Here is a 17093-nt window from a genome sequence, read left to right on the forward strand (position 1 = left end):
CTCAGGCCGTCACACTGGGCCAGTTTACATCTACAGAGTTATCACTGCCATGTGGGGTACCTCAAGGTTCATCCCTTAGTCCGACACTATTCAATATATATGTGTCGGACCTCGCAAAAACCATCAAAGCGCATGGGATGAACCTTACCTCATATGCAGATGATACACAACTGATACTGGCTGTTAGAAACGATGGGGAAACAGTGGCGGAGAATTTCAAAACAGGCATGCTGGCCATTGGACAATGGATGTCTGCAAACTGTTTGAAATTAAACTCCGAGAAAACTGAGGTGGTCACTTTTGGCCATCTCAGTCCCAGCTGGTCCTCAATTTGGTGGCCATCTTCTTTTGGAGCTGTGCCCAAACCGGCCACGAAGGTGAGAAATTTGGGTGTCATCTTCGATGACAATCTAAACTTCATGGCACATGCCAATCAAATGGCCTCCACAGCCTTCTATAAATTACGACTGGTTAGGAAGATTCTTCCTTTTCTCCCCAAAAATGTTGGCAAAACACTGGTCAGCGCCCTTGTCCTATCAGCACTGGATTACTGCAACGGCTTGCTTGCAAATGCTCAAGTCAGGATTATCAAGAAAATGCAGACAATCCAGAATGCAGCAGCTAGACTTCTTCTCAACATCCCTAAATTCAAACCAATAGCTGAGACCTTAAGAAATCTTCATTGGCTCCCTGTCAGGAACAGAATTAAATTTAAAACACTGTGCATCGTCTACAAGTCATTACATCAGCAAACGCCTCAATTTTTGTGTGACCATCTCACCCCATACATTCCTACTCGGACACTACGATCAGCAAGACAGAACGATTTGGTAGTGCCACGGACTAGGCTGGTCAACTGGGGAGACAGACGTTTCCTAGTTGCCGCCCCAAAGCTATGGAACACACTCCCGCAAACCATAAGATCTAGCCCAAATCTCATGTCCTTCAGGAAGAAACTGAAGACATGGTTATTTGACCTCTGAAAATTGTAAGATCACACAGGAGAGTAATAAAAGTACAGCGCCGAGACGCCTGCGGGCAATTGTTCGCGCTTAATAAATGTTAAAAATAAATAAATAAATAAAATAAATAAAACTCATGATAAAAAAGATGCGTACTCCTACACTGCTTCCCTAACTAGATGTACCTAAGTCTACCTAGCATGTAGGTAGGTGTTAAGCCAAGAATCCCTCTAGGGTTTAGTCAACCCCATTACCTGAAGTGAGAGACTGTGGGACCCCGACCTGGTCTGGAGTTGGACACCCAGCGAGGGATGTTAGACCACTGCGAGCTTGAGTGTCTGCATGCAGGAACCTCAGTGTGTCGGCCGGGAAGTTTTGGTCTCCTCTGTCTATCTTAGCGAGATGTGATGTATATACACCCATAGGTCTCCCCAGGGGTCCTACCTCGCTGTCTTACTGTGTCGACCTAAGGATGACGCCGGGCATGAACTTTATACATAGATATTAAACAGTAGATGGTCTCCCAGCTGTGATCCAAGAATACTCATGCATAATATGAGATTTCGAACTAGGGAAAACCCGCGATCGGAATGCAGTGTTGTATCTAGGTAAAAGGTCAGTCCCTGTAAACCGTGACAAGTGTAATATAGGGAAGAATATAAGTGAAGGGTAATGAAGTTACCGGGTCCTATATTATGGTACCTATATGGAATATAGCAGTGTGCATGCGCCCCCTTTCCTGAATGGCATGGACTGCAGAGTCCTTGCCATGCAGGTACGTCCTTTGGTGCTCCCATTGCGGTGCCTTTTTAATAGGCACTGCCGTGGGACCGCCAAAGCATCGCCCACCAGACACAAGGACACTCGTAATCTGGCGGGTGGTGTTCACACAGCTTTGGCGCTGTGGCAGTGGGGCAGTGTCCCCCCTGCCACACCACCTTAATCTTAATTTGGCCCTTAATCTTTCTGTGGCTAAATGTGTGTAAAATGTATTTGTGAAATCATGAAGTGATATAAACGATCCCCTTACCGTACCCTCATGTAATGTACAACGCTTCGTTGCTTCACAGATTTGTTGCTTTCTCTTGGCCTTTTCGTAACTGTTTTTATTGCAGACAGTCTAATTGTACCACCATCCTACCTTTCACATGCGATTCCCCTTAAGTGTAATACAAGATGCACATTTTAGATGTGTAATTTTACGTCAGTAAAATAAGTGTAATACAGGATGCACATTTTAGATGTGTAATTTTACGTCAGTAAAATAAGTGTAATACAGGATGCACATTTCAGATGTGTAATTTTACGTTGGTACTACTTGCATCTGTTCCTCCGCATTGAACTGGCATAGATTCATTACGGGCTTTGCCGTCTCAGGGTGCTATCCTCTCCAAGAATGGGCACGCGCCTCAGTGAGCCTCGTCATCCAACCCGAATTGTTGACACTTTTGTAGTGTAAAGGCCTACTGTTGAGTAAATGGTTATTACATTTATTTGGGTTCTGGAAAAGCAGTTTGGATGCATGAGAGTAATAGTTTAGGATTGGAGTCTGATGAGTCTTGCCTGTGTCTGAAAGTAAATTGAGTGGTGCGTTCACAACGTTGAAATGTGACAGTGTTACTTTTCTTTGTTCGATCTGTGCTCTCGAAGCCGCGAGCTCCAGTGTTGAACTGATTAACCAACATTTCTCGTCGCCTTTGTGTTCCGAGTAACTAGCACATTGGATATGAAAGAAAGGTTTCTTTGAAGTCAAATGTGTGTTTTAAAGCTAATTTATTCCGGAAATAATGGCCCGACTTTAGACACACTATTTCTTTATTGCCGTTTCATAGATTTGCAGGTGGTTTGCATCTGAAAGCTTTATTTGATTATTTCTCCCTGCAGGGACTATGTCTGAGCAAGCGTAGGATTTACATTTTTGGAATAGTGATGATTCATATTGTAACCCCAATAGTAGGACCATACTGATATATTTCTCCTTTGTGTCTCAATTGTTTTTTTTTCTCTCCATACTTTTATATTATTTCTACAACTGTTATTTCCAGTTTTACGAATTATTTCCCCTCTCTGCGTTGCTAATAGCAACATTTCGAAGTACTGTAGGAATTTAAACAACTTAATAAACAGCAGATTGTGTTTATCCTCGCTCACTGTTAGATGAATGGCGCACGTCTTCTACATTTTGAAATGGGGGGAGTGGGTGGGGGTCGGGGGTTGGAGTGTACTAAGGCAGGATGGGAGTAGGTTGTGATGGGCGTTACCACATATCTGATTTCCCTTCTTGAATTCCATTGCAGAAAATCGTAACAGCCGGTGATGTCAACAAAGACGGACAGCTGGACTTCGTCGAATTCATGCAGTACCTTGAGGAACACGAGAAGAAAATGAAGATCGCCTTCAATAGTTTGGATAAAAACCAGGATGGTGAGTTCCTTTATTTCAGATAAGTCACACGTGTAAAATAAACACTTCAAAGTACATACTACGGTGCAGTTTATTAAACGGTCATTTTTGTCTGGTTACGGATGCGCAAAAAATAGTGCATGGTCGTAATTCTGTCAGTGTTCGTTATTGTTTATTTGTTTTTAAATGGTTTTCATTGTAATACTTCACTGTGAAGTCTTTTATGTTTGGTGTTTTTCTGTGAAATTATTACTTTAAGAAAAATACAAGAGAAGCTATCTAGCCCCTCTGCCACTAATGCTAAAGTAAATTAGTGAATGTTTTATTTATCCTAAACAAACCACAAAAGTAAATTGTGGTGACTCTATCTTTTGTTTTCTGTGCTGCCTTCAATGTTTCTGAAGATACAGGATCTGTGCTATATTCAAGATAACCACTGACTAAGTGAACAGTTCTATTTATAATATGGGCATGATTTAGATGTCGGCGCTGTTTCGCCATTTTTTAAATTTCTTTTAAAGTTTCACTCACCATTTTGCGCACAGTATTGTTGGAAAAGCTTTAATTGATTTGTACCTCGCCCCGTTCCACCGCGGCTGACTGTGCTGTTTGTGTGGAGGGCGAGGCGCCATCTTGGATCGGGCTGGACCGGAACTAGCGGTCTAGCTCTTCTGGGGAGGCAGGGTATAAAACGCAATGTGTATTCGGGAGTGCAGCGGGAGCGACGATGGCGCCCCGAAGATGCGCCTAAGGTAAGCCTGTCTGCGCCCGTCCGCGGCCGGCCGGGACCAGGGGCCACACGTTATGATCAAAAATACATCTATTCCATCGATGATCTACTAACATTAAGACCTCCTGAACACCTTTGCCCTACCCTACCCCCGCATGTATTAAGACTCACTTCCTTATACGGCATTTCAAAAATTAAATATTCCGTCTCCAATCCCAGCCCTAACAAACGCTCACATACCTGTAATCAGTTATTCTTAAAACCACAGATCAAACTCCGCTGCATTTACTTCAATACCCGATCCATGGCTAAACATCAAGTAGATATATTTCTATTATTGACATCTGAGAAACCTGACATCTTGCTTTTAACCGAAACCTGGCTTACCCAGGACTCACTGCCAGATATTCTGGCATCTCTCCCATCTGATTATTATATTTTAACTGCCAACCGATCTGCTGGCAAAAAGGGCGGAGGAGTGGCTGCCATTATCCACAACACTTATACATTTATGATACTCCCCCCTCTCGTCCTGACCAGCACAGAGAATATTGTTTTTAAGACTGACACTGATAGTGGAACATTATTATTAGTCTTGATCTATTGTCCCCCTCAATCTATGCCCACCTTTTCCGCATCACTGGCCGAACAAATGGCCTCTCTTGTAACAAATTATTCAAAAATTGTTCTAATTGGGGACCTTAACTTCTGGTTCGATGACACTGAGGCAGACCCTCAGGCAGCAGAACTTAAGGACCTATTTTTGAATTTGAATTTAACCCAACACATTCACTCTCCCACCCATGAGAAAGGCCATAGCCTAGATCAAATATGGTCCTATAATCTATCATTATCCACTCCTTCCATAGTTCCCTGTATTTGGTCTGATCATTTCCTTATACATTTTACACTCACTATTGACGGGAGTACAAAACAGCCTTTTCGGGCGGGTGGAAAAATTAGGAATTGGAAGGGTATTAACACACCGGCTTTTGGACAACTTGGCCACTACCCTGCCCTTAATGACTAAAGATATTGACATCATGGAGGAGACCTTCTCACACTGGATCCAACTGGCAGCTGACACTCATGTGGAATTTTAGTTCGTGAACTGAACATCATCTGTGCCATCTTGCCCATTCCCCAGACTTATGTATGAACATACACGACAGCCATTTTAGGTACCATGGTCTCCCTGTTCACGATCGATCATCAGCGCACTTCCCTGACCCTGCAAGCATCCCCCATGCACCCTGGCTACCCCCGCGCTCACATGCACAAGTCATGAACCCTCCTCTTCCGCATGACTCTGCCTCTGGGAATCACACCCCGCGCCTGACCAACACCTCCTTTCCTTCCATGAATACCCCTCCTTTGATGACCCCTTCCTCTGAGCCCGATTGTCTGCACGGACCGCTGGTCATCCCTTGGCCTGAGGATACAGTTTATTGCCCACTACTGTATGCACTCGCCCCTCTCCAAAGGAGCTACTATTGATCATGACCTCCCCACCCCCTGAGACCCGATCAGGCGCACACATTCCAAAGGAATCGGCGGAACACTCAGCTGCGTGATAGCCCCCTCCTATTGTATGGGGGGTGAGGACCTCTACTGTAGCCACGTGTTGGAATGAGCCGGAACTGGGGGGATACCGGGGATGTCATTTTTCATTACTTCACAATGTCTTTATTGTAATAAAGAATGGTCACATGTCGTAAACCAGTGTATAAAAGGCCAGGCCTCAGAGAGGCTAAAGAGAGCACTTCGAGACGATACCCTGTTGTCCGATCTGATGTGTTCTGCTCCGTCGGAATAAAACTGGTTTCCTGTCTTCCTGTCTTCCTGTCTCCAGCGCCTGCCTCTTTATTTGATAAACTTCGTATGGTATTAGAGGCGTTCAACGCCGGGCAAAATTACTTAAGAAACATCGACTAAATCGCCTGACCATTTTCCTGACTTTCCTCAATTGGCGTCCCAAGTGTGGGGCCCATCAGTGACACGTGGATCCAGTGGGAGAGGTCCCGACGACAGAGTGAACGACTGCAACGATCGGGAGAGCTCCTGTCCAATAGACCCTCGTCTGACAGCCGATCATCCGAACTTCACTGGTTCCAAGCAGACCTCTCCCGAGTGATCTACGGTCCTGACTGGGAACCATCAGGAGTGCCGCGGTAGCAGCAGAGAGTAGAGGACGATCGGGCGCTGGAAGAGGAAGACAAGAAACTGTCCATGCGGTCCGGGTAAGGTCGTGACACACGACGAATTGCGAATTGATTGATTGTTTGATTGATTGAAATACTAGTATTTGCATTGTCGCTCTTTGAGATATTCGCTGCCTGCAAACGGGGAGGAATAGGAATATTCTACCCCCCTTTGCGGATAGTGAAGGGTAGGTAACGCGGACTTTTGTCCCCCATTGTAATCTGTCGTACCTATTTTTCTCCCCATTGATTGATTGTCCGAACATAGATTGTTTGGAGTATAGTTCTTTTGAGGTTCTCTGCTTGCAAATAACGTAGAATAGCCATATTCTGTCTAGTCTTTGCAAACAGAGAGAGATAGGTAGTGCGGACCTTTGTCCCCCGTTGTAATCTGTCATGCCTGTCTTCTCCCCACTGATTGGTAGTTGGAACAACCCGGACCGCTTATTAGAGATGAACCATCCAGCTCCATTGGAAGGCACCCCTAATAAGGACATGTTCATTAAACAAGGACTAGTCGCTATAGCTTATAGTAAGTTATGGCATAAATATACAAAAAAGGACCCCGAAAGTCAGTGGCCACTGATAGGTTCCTTTGATGAACATAAAATAAAAGCGCTAGAAGCAGCTGTTAGAATAAATAAGGCAACACCCACCATGCTCGATGGTATCGGCATGTGGCGCAAAGAAGCAGAACAACGAAGGAAAAGAGAAGAAGCAAGAATAGGGAAAGAGTTACGAAAGGCAGCCCACCTGGCAGCGAAGGAACTAGATGAAGAAATAAGAAGGAGAGAGGAAGTTAGACAAACGCAAGAATCAGGGTCGACAGGCCAATGCCCTGTTAGGACCCCCTCTACGCTCTACCCGGAGATGCCCTCCAAACAACGGGCAAACAACGAGTTACTGCTAGGTCCTCAGATTATCTACATGCCCCCTCCTTATGCCCCCTGCCAGCCTCTGGCACAGCACCTACCAGTTCTGAGTGCGGGCGAGGGTGACTCTAGCGCTAGTGCCCCGACTCTTACGGCCTTCGCACCAGCCACATTGGTAACAACATCGGATGAACTCGAGACTAGCAAGCAGCTAACGGCCAGACCAAATAGGTTGAGCGGGATGGGATTGACAAGATAGCAAAGACATTGGTAGAACGGAAAGAGAGCGAAGAATATACGATGGATATGCACAATTCACATGCCGGTAGCCATAGACGGCATTTCATTTTACGGTTTAGCTACCACACCCTGAACGCATATGAGGATAGGTATCAAACTAAGGGTCCTGCTAAGTTAACGACTCTTTATAGAAAGATCGATGTTGGAGATGGGACTGAACGCGATGTGACGGACCTTTTCATGCAAACGCTTGAGGTCTTCCGCCACCTCACGGAACAGAAACCAGAGGTTAAGATCACAGTCCCCGAAACGGCTGAGTCCCCATTAGAAGTAACCAACACTATGATGCCTATCAGAGAAGCCGCCCCCTACTGGGTTCCCCCAAGAGGTCAGGGAACAAACGACGATATCAACCACGCAGATGCAAAAGGAAGGGTTGTGTACAATTGGGTTTACCAACCATGGGATCGACAAGATATTTTAACCTTTAGGCAAACCCTGCCTGATTTAAGAAAAAACCCGTCAGCATTTTACACCGAATTGGGTACAGCCTTGGGCTCAACGATAATGACTCTAGCAGACATTGATTTGTTTTTCGGGTTATGTCTGCCGGCTGACGTGTGGAAGCCAATCCGGAAAGCCGAACACACAGATCTGTTCGGACATACCTGGAATCAACTCAGTGAGCTAGATAGACGACGAGAGCCTGGAAGGAAACCGATAAAAGACATACTGGAACTTCCGGACAAAATAGTTCAGAAGGTAAAAACCTTGATCCCAGAGAAAAAGGTAGATTGGTCAATAGTCACGGCTTGCTGTCAGAAACCCCAGGAAGACGTATCAGAATACTTCTCCCGATTTGAAACAGTGTTCTCCGACTACAGTGGCCAAGACATGACCACCGCAACCGGACAACACCTATTTGTGCAAAACTACGTAAAGGGTCTGTCACGAGAAGTTTCCGAAAAGTTACGAGCGAGAGTAGTTGGGGGGCCTCCAAACCCGCCGCTATCCTCCAAATGGCTCAGTACTACGAACACCAAAAGAATGAGAATGATAGGGCAACCGAGAGAAAGAAGAAAGATTTGAAAGAAAGGGTGATGATAGCTCAGATACAAGGGGTGACAGTCGGGAAAGAACTACACAGGGGGAGCTATCAATCAATCGCCCCTAGAAATCCACCCCCAAAGGACCGCACACCCACTCCCTACTCTGGACGTAGGGATATAGAAGATAATCAGTGTGCATTTTGCAGAGGATTCGGGCATTGGAAGTCTCAATGTCCGGCTCTTCTGGAACTAATTAAAAATAAAGAAACGAGGGACATGATGAATGGCCCCAGGACTAGAGGACAGGGACGGGGATACACAAACGACCCCAACAGCGACAGACCAGGAAGATCGAACACATTTGACCGTCCCCGACAGAACCAGTACCAACTATCTGACAGTGAGAACACCCCCGACTTCGCATAGGACTGCCAGGGGCAAGGGAGGGATCCAGTCGAGCTCTGTGTTGACCAGCAAGGTCCTTACGTCACCGCTAAGGTCCTGGGTACAAAGTCTCCATTCTTGGTAGACACTGGAGCAACACGTAGTGTATTATCAAAGCGACTGATTCCAAGGGCACCCTTGTCTGGCTCACACATTACATCGATAGGTTTCGATGGAACGCCCTCCACTAATCCCCTGTCTGTACCTATCCCCTTTGACCTAGGAAACAACCCCACTGACGCAACATTTCTGCTCTCCTCCAACTCCCCTGACGCCATTATGGGTATTGATTTACTAAAACATTTCCGAGCTACTATTAGGTGTTCCCCAGATGGAGTCCGAGTCATCCTGTACGACAACCCGAGCATGTCCAGATCCCGCCCTGCACGACATATGTACTCTATAACTGATGCTGACCTATCCTTGCTCGACACCCTACCCCTGTACCTATGGGCCAGAAACGACTCGGATGTAGGACGAATGATGATCGACCCTGTGCACATAACTGTTCGAACAGACGCAATACTCCCGAAACTCCCACAGTACCGGATATCGCCCGAAGGCGAGAAGGCATTGGTAGTGATTATTCAGTCCCTGGTAGATGCAGGAGTGGTAGAGGAAGTGGTTAGTAATGTCTGCAACAGCCCTATCCTACCCATTGTTAAGAAGCAAGGTGAGGGAGATGAGAAAGCATACCGCTTCATCATCGACCTGCGAGAAGTCAACAAAGTGGTGGTGCCACAGTACCCCGTAGTCTCAGACATCACCACCATTCTGACCCTCATCCCGTCCACTGCCACCACCTTCACCGTTATTGATCTCAAGAATGCATTTTTCTCTATCCCCATCCATCCAGACAGCCGTTATCTCTTCGGCTTCACCTTAAAAAAACGTTCGTACCGATTTTGTAGAGCTCCCCAGGGCTACACTGAAAGTCCCAGCATTTACAGCCAGGCCCTCAAAAGACAGCTGGACGCCGTCCAGCTACCAGATGGAGTGGTGTTGATCCAATATGTCGATGATATCCTTTTGGCGGCCGACACCACTCCACTTGCAATCACGGCCACTATCCAACTCTTGCACTTTCTTGCGGAGAATGGCCACAAAGTCTCCAAAAAGAAACTGCAGTTCTGCCAACCTCAAGTGACATACCTAGGCCATCTCCTGTCCAAAGAAGGGAGGAAACTTACGCCCGACCAAATCCAAACCATCCTAGACACCCCCATCCCAAAAACACAGAAGCAAGTCCGTTCATTGGTGGGCCTTACCTCCTTTTGCCGACAATGGTTACCAAATTTCAGTCTCACTATAAAGCCCCTACTTTCCCTGTTGGCCAAAGATGTTCCTTTCCCACTCCCTTGGACCCCCGAATGCCAAGCGTCCTTTAAGGAGTTGCGGGATGCCCTTTGCTCGGCACCCGTCCTAGGAACACCAGATTACTCCAAGCCCTTTTCTCTCTTCACTCACGAAAGGGAGGGATGCGCATTGTCTGTTCTAACTCAGCCCATCGGCTCCAAACAACGCCCTTGTGCCTACTTCTGTGCCACTCTTTTTTTTATTTTTTTTTTAAAAACCTTTATTGTACAGAGAAGGCTCACAAATACGGGCCTACAACCCAGCGGGCCGGCCACCACAAAGAAGTAACAGTCAACTGCACCGAAACGCATACAGAATATCACAACAAAGCATACAGGAAATAAGGGCTAAAAGCCATATAGCAACCAGCAAGGGCAGGATACGTGAAGGTTGATTTTCTAATATAGAGATGGGAATGACAGAATAATAACAGGTAGGAAGTCTCGGAGGGCCGGGGTGGGCCGCGAACAAGCCGCATTGGAAGATACAGGATAACGCAATAATGACAAACACATATCGATAAAGGCAGAATAGGAGTCCCGTCAGAAAAACATTGGCAACCGCCGTGCAGCGCCCACCCACCACAACAAGAACATATCATATCAAACGAAATCGAAAAAAGCCTATCAAATAAAGCCCTCCGTCACACAACCCAAAGAATAAGGGAAAAAAAAAACCCACGAAAGGGGGGAGGAAGGAAAGAGGAAGAAGGGGACAAAAGGGGAAAGGAAGAACGCCACCTCAAGCACGCGCCCCATGGCAAACGAGATCGGGAACCACAAATCGGTATACAGAACCAGTAGTAACCGGAGCAAATTTACGTAGTGAGCCCAAGTCACAGTAAGACCAAACGGTTAGTGCAACAAAAATAACCCACCCAGGGGGACATATGCTGAGACCGCGCCCCGAAAAAGAGGACACACGAGCCATAGAACCAAGAATAAGAAAATGAGGGGAGAAAAACCCCAAAGAAATGACAGACCCCCCCCCCCCACCCCACAAGCCCACCCTGCACCCCTGCAGAAGGCTATGGCCTACCCCCCAGCAGCGTGCCTGTCGCCCTAATCAGAACCCGAAATATAGAAGAACTAAAGCAATATTGAACCATAAAGACAAAAAAGGGGAAAAGGAGGAACAAGGGAGGAAAGAACACGGGAGAGGGCCATAAAACAGAATCATACGCTCCCACCCTCCCGTCCGAAACAGCAGTGCCCACGGGAAGACAAAGATTCTAAGGACACATTACAGGAATACGACAAAAATCCGACAAGGTCATACCGTTACCAGCCGCTCATCCAACCACTATAAAACACCAGTCCACAAAGGCAAGATCGTCTCATCCCTGTCCTTGTTTTTCCAAATCTGTGGCAGTCCGCCTCACGAAGAACCAGACCTTGAGGAACAGGAGGCAGAGAACAGGGAGGTCAAACTTCAATCCGCAGAAGATGTTTCGTGTATCACTTGGATGATCTGGAACAGTCAGAAACCACTGTACACAATGCAGGCACAGTTCCGAAGATGATCTGAGGAAAGCCGACCCAACGGAGTTAGCACAGGATCTACGGTCGGCCTTTCGAGGAGATGAAGCACAGGAAGAACCATCGCGTCCGGCCCGGACAGGACCCGGCCTACCGACCCACAGCCCAGGAGAGGACACATCACGATGGAGGGCAGCGGAACTCCGCATATCCGCAGAAACGGCAGCCACCGGGTCCATAATTTCCAGGATAGTTCCAGCCGCACCCAGTAGCGACGTAGCTGCACACGCCAGGGGGGGCTCAAACGGCCCAGCGAAACAAGCCTCCTCCAGGTTAACAGCGGGTGCGGCCACCGGAGCACCCCAGGAGCGCAGGGCGGCGAGGACGTCGGCAAGTGTAGGAACACCTTTACAGTATCCGGCTTCTGTGCCACATCGTGGACCACCGCCGCTCATCTCGGTCCGGCTGAGATATACAGTGTCGGCCGCCATTTTGGAAGCCCGGCGGGGTCGCAGCGATCCTCGACCCCGGCCCGGGCCGCAGCAGGGCAAACTGAATTCAGCCAACCATCAGCAGAGGCACTTCCAGAGCAAGAAGGGGGGCCACCAGAAGAAGGAGGATCGCAGGCCCCCCAATGCCACCGGCCCCGTTCTCCGAGTCCGGGCGGAGGCACTCAAAATGGCCGGACCGGAGAACAAAGGGGGGGGACAGGCCACATCTACGGTCAGCCCCGTCAACGAAAGGCAGCGCCTCCACCTCAGGCCGCGGGACCGTCTGATCAGGCCAGAAAGCCGCAACCGGCCTATCTGCACAACCGCCTCGTCGGCCGAACCCTCTGCACCATCAAAGGCCGGCCATAGCGTAGCGCCCCGTCCGGGCGCCGCCGAGGAGACTCAGGCCAGTCCGCTTCAAAGGCCCCGAAGCGAGCGAAGGCACAGCTCCGGAACCACGGCACCCAGAGATAACCGGAACAGACGGTAAGTGCCTAGAGATCGCCGCAGATCCACAGCGCAGCAAAAATTGTCTTCCCGGGGCAGGATAAAGGCAGGATTTATGTTTCGAACAGGAAAGTAGACGGAGCCGAGCTAAAGCGCGGCCATCTCGGACGCGAGCTTGGCTCCCCCCCCCCCTTCTCTGCCACTCTTGACCCAGTCGCCAGAGCTTTACCTGCCTGCCTTCGAGCAGTAGCCGCCGCTGCTGTCTCTATCCGTCAGAGTGAGGGAATTGTACTTTCAAACTCTCTCACGGTGTTGATACCCCACGCAGTTGACACCCTCTTGAACCAGACCAAGACCCAACACCTGACTAGTGCACGACTGACAGGGTACGAATTGACTCTACTTGCACCCCCCATCACTCTGAAGAGATGCACAACTTTGAATCCTGCTACACTGTTGCCCTTGCCTGAAAATGACCCCGATGTCCCTCCTATACACGACTGTGTGACCCTCACGGACGAACAGACCAGGAGTAGAATTGACCTCCGAGACATTGCTTTTACAGACCCTGATGGAGAGCTATGGGTAGACGGCTCTTGTATCAAACTCCCAGACGGCACCACTTCAGCTGCCTATGCGGTGACGACAGCCCTAACAGTAGTTGAAACAGCCCGCATCACGCAACGATCCGCACAGGCGGCAGAGCTAATTGCCCTCACACGAGCATGTATCATAGCAGCAGGAACCACGACAAACATTTACACGGACAGCCAGTATGCCTTCGGGGTGGTTCATCATTTTGGGCTCTTGTGGAGGGAAAGGGGATTCCTGACGTCCCACGGCACGCCCATCCTTCACGGAGATCTAGTCTCCGCTCTGATTGAGGCAGTTCTCCTCCCCAAACGATTAGCAGTGATCAAATGCCAGGCACACAAGAAGGTGACGGACTTAGTTGGACAGGGAAACGCACTGGCCGACATCACTGCCCGAACCACAGCTGAGAATAGGACAACAACACGCGTATATGTGACCAGATCACAAGCAGAAAAATGGACTGACGCCAGGGAAACGATTAGAGACATCCAGTCGGGCAGCACACCTCACGAACTGACTGAGTGGGCACGGGTGGGTCTAAAGGATGATGAAGGCTGCTGGCGGACAAAAGACACAAACAAATGGTTGCTGCCTGACTCGTACTTGATTCCCATACTGACTATGGCACACTCCACTGCACACATAGGTTCTGCCCCCATGATTGAACTCATTTCCAAAGTCTGGCACAACAACAAAATCCCCGACTCAGCCAAACGCCTGGTCCAGCAGTGCCTTATCTGCCTACAACACAACCCCGGGAAAGGAACTGTAGTACCCCGGGGAGGGTTTGGGATCCCCGACCACCCCTTTGAGGTCCTCCAGATGGATTACATCCAGTTGGAGAGATGCCAAGGCTTGAAGTACGTATTAGTCATTGTATGCGCCTTCAGCAAATGGGTGGAAGCCTATCCAACCCGTGATAACACTGCCATGACTACTGCCAAAGTACTACTGAAAGAGTTTTTTCCTCGCTACGGCCTTTGTCGAATTTTATGGAGCGACAATGGCCCCCACTTCATAGCTGAAGTTATCCAACTAATCTTGAAGGGGCTGGGAGTAAAACAGAGGTTCCATGCGGTCTTCCACCCCCAATCCGCTGGCCTAGTTGAGCGACATAATGCTACACTGAAACTGAAACTGTCAAAAATAGTGGCCACCACAGGGCTTAAGTGGCCAGATGCCCTCCCACTGGCATTGCTATCGATGCGCTCCACTCCCACTAAGCACCACTTGACCCCCTACGAGGTTGTGTTTGGGCGACCAATGAACCTCTGGACTGCCCCCAAACTGACCTCCATTCACGACGTCCCCGACATCCTGCTGTCAGATTATTTGTGCAAATTAACTAAAACGTTGTCTGTCATTCATCAACAGGTGCAGCAGGCCATCCCCGATGCTTCCAGGGGTCCCGGTCACGATATCCAACCGGGAGATTATGTTTTAGTCCGGAATTTTCAACGGGCAAAGAGTCTGGAACCCCGGTGGACGGGCCCCTGGCAAGTACTGATCACCACTCGGACGGCTATTCGAGTGGAGGGAAAAAGGCACTGGCTGCACGCCCACCACTGCAAGAAGGTCTCCTCGACCCTGGCCACGACAGAAAACGTCGACACCCAAGAAGAGCTCCTGAACAAAGACCGACCATCGTTGAACTGCTATCCTGATACCGAGGCACTTGAACTTGCAAAATTCTCTGATCCCACTGTGCCATCCCGGGAAGGGTATTTCCTGCGTCGAAAGGAGGGAGCTTCGGCTAAGTAGACCACGGACTAAGTTAAAATCTCAGAACGGTGACCTAAAACAACCAAGGGTTACCCGGAGAGAAGCTAAACAAAGTCTGTGGTTCTGCCCACTACCGAGCACCTTGAAGATGATGGAAGCGCCAGATAAGATGATGGAAGCGCCAGATAAGAAGATGATGAAAGCAACAGGAAATACCCACTACAGGAACCCAAAGACTGACAATTTGCACGAATCAAAGACAATCGCCTTCTTCATTCTCTTCCTCCTTTGCCACCTCCTCATGACTTCCTTCTGGATCTTGGAGGACAGCACACCCGCTCATCAGATATTGCTGACCACTGCACAGCCAACCACCATGAAAGAGCATCACCTGATCTCCCTTTCGCCTCAGCTCCGAGAAAGGCGTAAGGAGTTCTGGAACAATTCCTTCGTGCAACTATTGCACCAACACAACCTTGCTGCAAATGCCACGAACTGCTGGATCTGCGGGTTGCTCCCGCATGCCACTGGACACTCCATCCCCTTCATCCCTTCTCCTTTCTCAGTTCATGGCTCCTGCCTCGCCTGGTTGATCCTCTTGCAGGAAAGCCACAAGGTCAACGCCGCTTCTGGTCAAACAGTGTCACACTTCTACTATGGGTTCTGGCTGAACAAAACAGGAAGGACGTCTGCCCCCTTTTGTCCTGTGACCTCAGGTTCCGCCTTTCATATGAACATCCCTGCCAAAGAACGAGTCGAGATGCAAGTACTCCACAATCCAGCTAGACCCACCTTCTCCCACCTGCGGAAGCGAACGGCTGCCACTCTGACTGTGGCCCTGTCTGTTATCAATGTCACAGGTCTCGTGTGCCTCGAAGGCCAGGGAACACAGCTGGTGGGTCACAGTTCCTGCCGTATCACCAGAACATTGGTCTCAGTTGATCCCCCCTCCTTCGTTGCTTCTCCGAATATGTACTTTGTTTGTAGCATCAAAGCTTACACTTGGCTCCCGAAAGGTTGGAGGGGTACGTGCTACATCGCCTTCATTCTTCCCCCCATGTATGTGGCCCCAGCCTACCATCACCGGCAAAAGCGTGCCGGAGACATTGGACAAGCCGACTCCACCGGAGCACAGTTCCTGGATGCGGTGAAGGGACTTGTTCCTCTGTGGGGCCCATTGGCAAATAGCCGCGCTATCCGACACCTGACTCAGGCAGTGGAAACAACCATTAACATCACGGCTGGCATCCTCGCTAACAACACGGCTGAGCTTCAGGCAGTCCGCCTAGTGGCTCCGCCTTGTCCTAGATGTGGTTCTGGCCGACCGTGGAGGAGCATGCCGCATCATCGGCTCCAGCTGTTGCACCTACGTGCCAGATAACTCGCCTTCGGTCTACAAAGCAATCGAACACCTCCACAGACTATCCTCAGAGGTTCACCAGGAGCAAGAAGGATGGTCGCTTGGAAGTTGGTTTTGGGACACTTTGAAGGACTGGGGATGGAGGTTGTTTACATTTATACTGATACCAGTCGTGATACTGTGTGGGTGTTGCATAGGTATTCAATGTTTGCCACCTTTGTGTTCACTCATTTCTAACTGTATGTGCCCTAAGACTTTGGACTTTAGAACTGAGCACATGAGTCCCCTCTATGAGATCGAAATACGTGGTCTTATGGGGATAGATCCGAATTGACAAGCTGGCGAGACATGTTAAAAGGGAGGACTGTGGAATTTTAGTTCGTGAACTGAACATCATCTGCGCCATCTTGCCCATTCCCCAGACTCATGTATGAACATACACGACAGCCATTTTAGGTACCGTGGTCTCCCTGTTCACGATCGATCATCAGCGCACTTCCCTGACCCTGCAAGCATACCCCATGCACCCTGGCTGCCCCCGCGCTCACATGCACAAGTCATGAACCCTCCTCTTCCGCATGACTCTGCCTCTGGGAATCACACCCCGCGCCTGACCAACACCTCCTTTCCTTCCATGAATACCCCTCCTTTGATGACCCCTTCCTCTGAGCCCGATTGTCTGCACGGACCGCTGGTCATCCCTTGGCCTGAGGATACAGTTTATTGCCCACTACTGTATGCACT

The 17093-nt window shown here is 49.0% G+C and overlaps 1 protein-coding gene across 1 annotated transcript in view; it reads left to right on the forward strand.

The window, feature by feature from the left end:
• SLC25A24 (solute carrier family 25 member 24) overlaps nucleotides 1-17093 on the forward strand; it is a 228819-nt gene that overhangs the window by 54072 nt on the left and 157654 nt on the right. The window contains exon 2 of the mRNA XM_078668441.1: nucleotides 3260-3386. Coding sequence (XP_078524567.1) covers nucleotides 3260-3386 — 127 coding nt within the window. The remainder of the gene's footprint in view (nucleotides 1-3259; nucleotides 3387-17093) is intronic.

The sequence above is a fragment of the Lissotriton helveticus genome, chromosome 1_2 (assembly GCF_964261635.1).
Source record: "Lissotriton helveticus chromosome 1_2, aLisHel1.1, whole genome shotgun sequence".
NCBI classification, from domain to species: domain Eukaryota; kingdom Metazoa; phylum Chordata; class Amphibia; order Caudata; family Salamandridae; genus Lissotriton; species Lissotriton helveticus.